This window comes from Chrysochloris asiatica, unplaced genomic scaffold, assembly GCF_000296735.1.
Source record: "Chrysochloris asiatica unplaced genomic scaffold, ChrAsi1.0 scaffold00277, whole genome shotgun sequence".
NCBI classification, from domain to species: domain Eukaryota; kingdom Metazoa; phylum Chordata; class Mammalia; order Afrosoricida; family Chrysochloridae; genus Chrysochloris; species Chrysochloris asiatica.
Window position 1 is genome coordinate 1,686,904 of NW_006408795.1, and position 9,947 is coordinate 1,696,850.

Sequence of the window (9,947 nt, forward strand, 5' to 3'; positions counted from 1 at the left end):
CACCAAATATTACCAAACATGTTTTTGTTGTTTTGGTCTTTTTTTATATTAAAAAAAAGCATTTGAATTTCATATAGAAGTGTTAAACATAACAAATCTAAGATATAAAACTCTATTGATAGAGAAATAGTGAATAAATAAAGATAAAATTATCAATTACCTTTAAAAACTTCAATTGTATGGATTTAGCATATTGATATTTACTGGATTATAAATTAGGATTGAGAATTTTAAAATACATTTATTTTAAATAATATATTTATTATTTATAATCATTCCTTCCATTTGCTTTGTCATCTTTACTATGTGGAGCAAGTTTCAGAGTCTTTTCTGACATTCATTTATAATAACATTTATTATTTATAATAATAATCTATATGTAACATGTTAGAATGTAACATTTTTTATGGGGACAAAACTGTATTTGCAAAGAAAAATTTTTTTGAGAAAGGATATATTATGTCTATGTTTGTCCTATTTTCATGCAGAACATTTCATTTAAACCAGAGATGAAAAACTAGCAAGCCTGGGCCAAGTCTTAGATGTAGGTGTACTTTATTTGACAGAATGTTCTTAATTAGTTCCTGACGGTATTTAAAAATATGGAAACTTCACATCCAAATTGGGTTTCTAGCTTCAGTGTCCACTTGGGATGTTCTTCTACCTGTATCCCTGCATGACATCAGATGACTGGGGCTGAGAAGTGGTTGCCCCTTTACTTAGCATAAAGCTCCCCAGGTTTGCCAGAGTCTGCAACATCTCACTTACACCCCTTAAAAAGTGCTTTAGGGATCTCTTCCCCTTTTGGGAAGCTACTATCAGATATATTTTTTTAATTGGACATAGTAGTAATCAGGTATTAACACTATATAAGAATCAGTTTAAATGCCTGAGCAAGTTGGTGAATATGGAATTCCATGTCCTGCCGTACTTTACATCCTTGTCCCCACTATTTAAATTATCAGGAGTGACCCACAAACAGTTCAGTACCTTTAACATATTCAGGATGCCATAGTCTTCTCCTATGTTGGAAAAGAAAGTCTTCATGAAATGCCTCATAAAATATCTAGCAGAAGATTCAATGTTAGACCAAAAGATAAATATAACCCTGGGAATAGTCTCATACGTACCAAAAAAAGTATTCATGAAATGCCAGATAAAATGCCTAGCAGAAGAACTCAATGCTATACCAAAACATAAACATATCCTTGTGAATGGTCTCATAATGTTGAAATGCTGTTTTTTAATTATAAGAATATATAGCAAAATTGTGCAGAAATGTAAGCAAGGTCTTCTTTTTCCCGTTTCAGCTTTGATTTTAGTGTGTCATTACCAGAAGTGCAAAGAAGAACATTAGATGTTGCTGTAAAGAACAGTGGTGGCTTCTTGTCCAAAGACAAAGGGCTTCTTGGCAAAGTAAGTTTTTGAAAAATCCTAGGTCAGTTTCTATGCACTGTAAAATGAAACACTTTATCAAAAGTGCAGGTGTTATGCTAACTCATGTGATTGTTGTTGTTTTTAAGTGCTGTGGAGTCGGTTCTGACTCATAGTGACCCTGTACGAGGTTTCCGAGGCTGTAAATCTTTATGGGAGCAGAAAGCCTCATCTTTCTCCCACAGAAAAGCTGGTAGTTTCAAACTGCTGACCTTGCGGTTCACAGCCCGATTCGTAACCACTACGTTACCAGAAGGTGAGGGCAATATAAAAAAAGATGGATGTTGGCAGAAGTATCATGAAGACAGGGCAGTGAGCATACAAGGGCTAAGATAGTGAGCTCTGGTAGCGTAGCAGTTATGAATCGGGCTGCGAACCGCAAGGTCAGCAGTTCAAAACTACCAGCTGTTCCATGGGAGAAAATGAGGCTTTCTGCTCCCATAAAGATTTACAGCCTCAGTAACCCTGTACAGGTCGCTGTGAGTTGGAACCGACTCCATGGCACATCACCACGACCCCCAAGATAGTGATATACATACTACCTTGGAACAACAATATGTGAAGAAGAGTAGAATGTGTGTCTATGTCTATGTGTGTATATATCCAATGTGTGTATAGATCTCCATACATCTACATGTAGATAGGTATGTGTATATAGGATTTCAGAGTCCTGGTGTGGTGCTGTGGGTTAATGCCCTTGACTGCATAGTCAGTTTGAAGTGCAAAGTCAGTGGTTCAAGCTCACCAGCCACTCCTCACAAACCCTATACAGGGTCGCTATGGGTCGGAACTCGATGGCACTTAACAACAATGTGTTTATACATATGTATGTATATATTTATATGTCCCACAGATATAAAAAAGAGCTCTGGTAGCATAGTGGTTACAAATAATCTCATGGTCAGCAGTTCGAAACTACCGGTTGTTCTGTGGGAGAAAGATGAGGCTTTCTGCTCCCATAAATACTTACAGCCTCAGAAACCCTATGCAGGGTCTCTATGAGTCGGAACCAACTCCACGGCACATCACAACAACAACAGATATAAAAGAATATGAAAGAGGATATTGGTACATGAGTATTTACATTTCCTGCAAACACTAATGTGAATACGGTGGAGTATTCAGCAGGCAAAAGATGAAAAATTTTTAGATATTATCAAACATCTTACGGCAATGCGTAGCTGAGCCTGGGGACTCAGGACCATAGTCTCAGGGGACAACCTAGTCCACAAAGACAATGTTCGACATCCTACTTTGGTGAGTAACATCTGGGATATTACGAGCTCTTGAGCAGCCATCTCAAGATGCAGCTATTGGTCTCTCCATGTATAGAAGGAACAAGAGTGATGAGAATTGAAGATGCTTGGAATCAACTAGTCCCCCAGACTAAATGGAACATGTGAACATCAGTCTCTATGCCTCTGAGACCAGAACTAGATGATGCCCGGCTACCACTTCCACTGCTCTGAATGGGATCACATTAGAACACCCTGGACAGAATGGTATAATGTGTGGAACAAAACTCAAAATTATTTTTAAAAAAAACAAAAATGGGAAAAGAACAAGGCTTATTAGTCAGAAAGAGAATGGAGAAATCGGAGACTGTGATCCTTGACCACCCTTCAGGTCTGGAAAGGAACGCACTCTTTCAGCCAAGCAGTAGGTAGATATATAGGGGAAACAGCAACACTATTAGGATGTGCTCATTATGAGTGACGGAATGGCTAATCATTGCAAATCAAAGGAGCAGCATGTACCTAAGTACAATGGTGAGAAGGGTGGGGAAGGTGGGGAAAACTGTTGTTCCAGGGATGGGGTTGCAATCATTGAGAAGAAACAAAGTATATTATTTGTTGAATGTAAAACTGATGATCTTGTCTGTAAACCTTTACTTAACAGTTTAAAGAAAAAAAATGCAGGTATTTTAGAGTATAGTTCCATAAGTGGAAAGGGGTGATCTTGTTCTGTGTTTAGTGCTTACTTGTAAACTAGTGGACTGTGGAAACTGTATGCCAACTAAGACATCAGTACATTTTAAAGCTACTGTCATTCTTTTTCATATATTATTGACTAACTAATCATATCAAAACGTGAGTTTCTAATTGAATAACAGGTTGATATAATATTCTTTTTCATAACAAACTGGTGACTTTATTTCTTTGAATTTTGTTCTAGTCAGTCCATATTTATGTGTAATTTTTGCATAAGATTATATATTTCTTAGTAATGTATGTAAAGGTTAAGTTAGGGAAGATGAGTTTTGAACTGTAGGTACCATTTTTGTCAATAGAAGCACAAGTACAGATAATCCAAAATGAGCTATGCTGTCATTCATAGTGTATAGGTCAATATCCCTATACATTATCTCCATTGAGACGTCATAATGATTTAAGCCTATTAGATACAGAAAGGCACTCTTAGATATAAATGACCTTTGTTTTTAGGTGAATCATAAGGGGAGAAAAGATATTAAGAAACTGGAAGAAGTAGTAAAAGACACTAAAGAATTGCTACAACCTACTCTGACAAATCATTGAGTCTTTCTTTTAACCTACAGGTATTGGTTGCTTTAGCATCTGAAGAGCTTGCCAAAGGCTGGACCCAGTGGTGAGTATACTGAACACAGATAAACAATAAACAGAAAACCTCATAGATTTTTAAAGTAACTTGTTTTTCAAAATTAACCACATGTCTGTTGTAATCCTATGCTTTCTCAGGTATGATCTAACTGAAGATGGTACCCGACCGCGTATGGGAACATAGATCATTCTTGGACATGAAGAGTATCTCCTTGTTGTATTTATCTCCTCTTTGTATACTTTGAATGCACCCCTCTCACAGATGTACCGATATTATTTTTATAATTTCATGTATTCAGTTATTACATACCTAAATACTTTTATAAATCATCGGTTGGCATTTTAGGCAAATATGGCCAATATTACTGTTAAATTTTTTATGTTTAGTGTGTTGTAGTGTTTCACCAGTTATTGTAAAGTCTAGTAGTGATTATGTCAGTAGTTTGTACCAGAAAGTAGGTGTGTATATATGCTGTATTATAGCCTTGTTTTGTATATCACTGAGGTACACTATGCCATGGAAATAGATTCTATTTTTTATAATGTCTTCATGCTAGTTTGAATTCAGAAGAAAATGGATCAAGGAAATAATATATATTTTCTTCTAAAATATATGAAGCTCTTAATGACAAAGAATAATTTTTGTCTTTGCAGCAAAAAGTTCTCAGTAACCTATTTTGTGCTGTTTCTTTTTAAAAAGAAAAACTGACAGATTATTCAATATTAGCATATTTCTTTCCCATTCCAGCTAATGAAAGAAAACATTCAAAATGTTAACATATTCATAAATATAAAGATGTATTATCGAAATGTCACTTGAACGACATAAGGAAAGATGTTTTATAACTGAGTAATATAAATTAAGAGAATTGTCATGGTTCATAAATCATGATGTACTAATCTGGAATTTATTATCTAGAAATGAAATGTTTATGTTTTTTTAAATTACTTAGTGTAACTTATTCACGAAATGATGCACAGATAAACAAATTACACTTTTCCTAAAATGCACTGCGGAGCAGGCTTGAATGTTAGCAGTTAGGATGTTGTGAAATAGTCAATCATGAGCTTTGTGCATCTTCAGTGTTTGTCCAGCCTATAAAGCAAGAGACGCCTACATTGTCATTCCGGAGGTTACAAAACAAACTGGGATGGGCAAACGGAAGATTAAGTTAAAATCGATAGTTCTGCTTTTCATGAGAAGAGCTTAGTTTTACATTACCTGTAGGGCATGAAAGGAACCCTGATGGGGCATGGTCCCAAGCACTTGGCTGCTGACTGACTGGTTGGCAGTTCAAGTAAACCCAGCCGCTCCATGGGAGAAAGATGTGGCAGTATGCTTCTGTAAAGATTTCAGCTTTGGAAACCCTTCCAGGCAGTTCTGCTCAGAACTATAGGGTTGCTATGCGGCAGAATCAACTGGCCAGCAGGGACTTGGGTTTTTAATCAGGCATGTAAGTTGGAACGTGGTTCCCTTCTGCTGATACACATAGGCCACCGGCGGGACCAAAGGGTTTCAAAACAGCTGCCAGCACAAGCAGCTATTGGTTTTAAGTAGCAAATTATCTGGGTTTTCTCACTTTATGCCATGACTGACCTTAATATTGGGATGTTGCTCTATAATTTTTTTAATTATTAGATTATTATTAAAAGTAGGTTTTACATACTTGAGTCCCGAAAACCTCTTGTGAGGTGAGGCAGTCTCATAAGCTATGCACACCTATAAACAAAGTATGCACCTGTGCCAAGAGATTTTTCAATGTCACTTCTAAACTGTGTGGTGAAAATGGCTTCCCAACCCAGAAAGATATTTTAAAAGTAGATATAAATATATTGGGAAGATACAGCTTTGTATTGGTTTCATGAAAGTAAACAACTTGTGGATAACTCACGTGACCAAACATACCAAAGTGCCTGTGACTAGCAGGGATTGTTACTTCTCCTCAGATTGCGATTTCTACACACATGGGCCTGCCTATGGGTGTTCATTTCCTTTTAATTTGTAATTAATTTACACTTCAAACCATGGGTTTACTTATAATAGATTATCTAACTTCACAACACATTTCATGTAACCATAAAGACCAGTGTAATCTCACAGTTCACTATTTAATGAAACTTAACCCTAAAGCCTCATTATAACTCATTTCCAATGCTAGTGTGTAGGCTTGATTCTTCTGGGAGGAGGTTTATGTATATGTTGATATACACATATGAACATATGTATATGCAAAATATGTTAGTATTTTAGAGAAAGATAGGCAAGGACATTAAATCTAATTGCCTAGCCATGATATTAGATTATTTTAAGTTTATTGTTTTTGTTTTTAAATAAGATACATTTAAGGGCTTCTCAGATAATCTATAAAAGAGAAGAAAAACTCATTTCAAATCTCAGCACACCAGTCATTTTTGCCAACATCCTAAACATTTGAGTTTTGTAGTCACGTGCTTAATCTATCCAGTGGTCCATGAAACATGATACCATGAACCATTCTTAAACATATTTCACTTAATCGAGCACTTTATTTCAGCAAAGTAGATACAAATAAAAGTATAAAATACAAAGAAACCCAGCTTAGCAGCACAATGGAGTGCTGTTTGATGCCTGTTACTATCAGTCCAATTGTGGGAGAGCTGTCACCAAGCAGCTTGGATACAAAGTCCACACTTACAGATTCAGAGGCTTCTGGTAGCTGCCCCCTTTCTCTTTAAAAGAAAGGAAAGGATGTATGTTTCACAGAAGCACCTCCTAGACTGTGATGAGATTAAAATGTAAAGGGAAGCTTTTGTCTGCACAGGGGAAAGGTTACAGAATGACCACCAAAGCCATTCCTAGCATTCTGATGATGAAGATGATGATGAGTTGTTTCCAAAATGTTCATTCTTACTTTATCATCATGGGTATATCTAATAAAAGGGAACTTCAGCTTGTCTACTTTTAACCAAAATAGTAGAGGGAAAACACATTTTAGGAGGAGAATCCTGACGTGCAGTTTGGGTTAGCATGTCCCATGTGAATTGCTTATCCTGTGCCTTAAAGTATGGAAATATAAGGGTGTTGTTTTCCAGTTTCAGATTTAACACAAAAGAAGCCTTGCTATATTTACCAGTTTATATTCTATACCATGAAAACTTGTTTTACTGACTTCCATCAAGAAGGTTGTCCCTTCTTTTTCAAGAACATAAGCCAAATACAAATTAGTGTGTATACAGCTTTGCATTTATACTATGGTTGCTATTTGAATTCCAATGTGAGCTCTACCCTCTCTGCAGATGGAAAAGAGCAGAGGGATTTATTATTGTTGTAGACTGTCCTTTTTGCTCAACTAATTTTACATGATGGTGCATGTATTTATTCAATAAAACTTTTCTGTTAGATCACTTGTGATTTGTTTTGCCTTTACCTTTTAAAATGAAATTTTTAGTGTGGGACCAGATGGCTTACAAAGTCGATACGTTGTGCTATTTGCATTTGCTATTTATGAATTCTTTCATTTTGAAACCAACTGCACAAGATCATTTGATATTACACCTTCTGTTGCCATTTGACTCTTCTCTGCCTAACTAAACTCTAGGTTCTGAAAACAGCTCCTGTGAAAAATAATCATAATAGAAACTGTTATTATTGCTGTTGGGGTGGTATGCTTTTGAGTTGGTTTTGACTCATAGCAACCCTGTATAGGGTTTCCTAGAGCAGTTGGTGGGTTTGAACTGCCAACTTTGCTTTTACCAGTCCAATGCTGTTGTTGTTGTTAGGTGCCGTTGAGTTGGTCCTGATTCATGGCAACCCTTTTTGATGCACAATAGAACGAAACACTGCCTGGTCCTACACCAGCCTCACGATTGGTACTTCAGATCCCACTGCTGCTGCCACTGTGTCAGTCCACCTTGTTGAGGGTTTTCCTCTTATTAATTGACACTCCACTTTTCTAAGCATGATGTCCTTCTCCAGGGACTCATCCCTCCTGATAATCTGTTCAAAGAAAGAGACAAAATACCCCCATTCTCACTTCTAAGAAGCATACTCGGCTGTTCTTCCAAGACAAATCTGTTCTTCTGAAAGTCAACGGTGGTGGTGGCTATGTGCCGTGGAGTCGGTTCCAACTCATAGCGACCCTGTACAGGGTTTCCGAGGCTGTAAATCTTTACAGGAGGAGAACGCCTCATCTTTCTCCTGCGGAACAGCTGGTAGTTTCGAACTGCTAGCCTTGTGGTTCACAGCCCAAATCGTAACCACTACGCTACCAGAGCTCCTTTGAAAGTCAACGGTACTATCAATAATCTTTGCCAACACCATAATTCAAATACGTCATTTCTTGTGCAGACTTCCTTATTTCCGTCCAACTTTAACATGCATATGATATTTGAAAATACCATGACTTGGGTCAGGTGGACCTTACTCTTCAAACTGACATCTTTGCTCTTCAACACTTTAAAGCGGTCGTTTGCAACAGATTTGCTTAATGCAATGCATCATGTGATTTCCTGACTACTGCTTCCATGAGCATTGATTGTGGTTCCAAGGAAATTGAAGTCTTTGACAACTTCAATCTTTTCTCCACTTTCATGATGTTATTTATTGGTCCAGTGGTGAGGATTTTTGTTTTCTTTACATTGAGGTGCAATCCATACTGAAGGCTGTTGTCTTTGATCTTCACCAGTATTTTAAGCCCTCTTTGCTTTCAGCAAGCAAGACTGTATCTTCGTATCACTGGTTAATAAATCTTCCTACAATCTTGATGCCACATTCTTCATAAAATCCATTTTCTCAGATTATTTGTTCAGCATGCAGATTTAATAAGTGTGATGAAAAGATACAACTCTGAAGCATACTTTTCCTGATTTTGAACCATTTTGTATTTCCTTGTTCTGTTCAAATGACTACCCCTTGGTATATGTACAGGTTCTTCACGAGCACCCTTAAGTGTTATGGAATACCCATTCTTCACAATGTTATTCATAGTTTGCTATAATCTATACAGTCAAATGCCTTCACATAGTAAGCATCTTTGCACAAGTAAAGATGGTATTCTTTGCTTTCAACCTAGATCCATCCAACTTCAGTAATGATATCCTGCATTCCACATCCTCTTTTGAATCTGCCTTGATTTCTGACAACTCCCTGTCGATGTAATGTTGCAGCTGTTTTTGGTTGTTGTTGTTGTTGTTTTAAGTCTCTTTAGCAAAACTCTACTTGCATGTGATGTTATATTGTTTGATGATTTCCACATTCCATTGGGTTACCTTTCTTTAGAATAGGAACAAATGTGGATATCTTCCTATTGATTGACCCGGTAGATGTCTTCCAAATTTCTTGACATAGTGAGCGCCTCCAGTGCTGCATCAGTTTGTTGAAAGATTTGTATTTGTATTCCATCAATTCCTGGAGCCTTGATTTTTGCCAGTGACTTCAGTGCTGCTTGGATTTCTTCCTTCAGTACCATTGGTTCTTGATTATATTGTACCTCTTGAAATACCTGAACATCAACCAATTCTTTTTGGTACAATGACACTGTGTATTCCATTTTATTTTTTAAGGTTTTTAGTGTGGATTGAATGAAAGTTTACAGGGCATATCATCAGTTTTACATTCAACAAATCATACATATTGTTTCATTACATTGATTATAATCCCCGCCATGTACCACGATCAATTAACAGTATTTCTCTCTATCCACTTTAGCTTTTAAAAAACAAACAAACAAAAACCACTCAGGCATATATAATGATTTACAACTCCAAAGGGCACATTCTACAAGTCTGCTCCTGGCCACCAGCTCTTAATCCCTCTCTTCTTAGTCCATGAATCTAGAGTCCTCAGCCGCTCCCCCTCTCCATGCCCCCATCTCTGCCTCCATCTCTGGCACTGCTGCTTCTCTGGATAAGGTCCCGCATTCTATTTGTGCATACCTCTCTTGATGGTCCTAGGGT

The 9,947-nt window shown here is 37.0% G+C and overlaps 1 protein-coding gene across 1 annotated transcript in view; it reads left to right on the plus strand.

The window, feature by feature from the left end:
• Positions 1 to 9,947, plus strand: part of ESYT2 (extended synaptotagmin-like protein 2) — a 167,456-nt gene that overhangs the window by 137,870 nt on the left and 19,639 nt on the right. Inside the window, exons 20-22 of the mRNA XM_006874434.1 lie at positions 1,311 to 1,416; positions 3,992 to 4,041; positions 4,152 to 4,183. Coding sequence (XP_006874496.1) covers positions 1,311 to 1,416; positions 3,992 to 4,041; positions 4,152 to 4,183 — 188 coding nt within the window. The remainder of the gene's footprint in view (positions 1 to 1,310; positions 1,417 to 3,991; positions 4,042 to 4,151; positions 4,184 to 9,947) is intronic.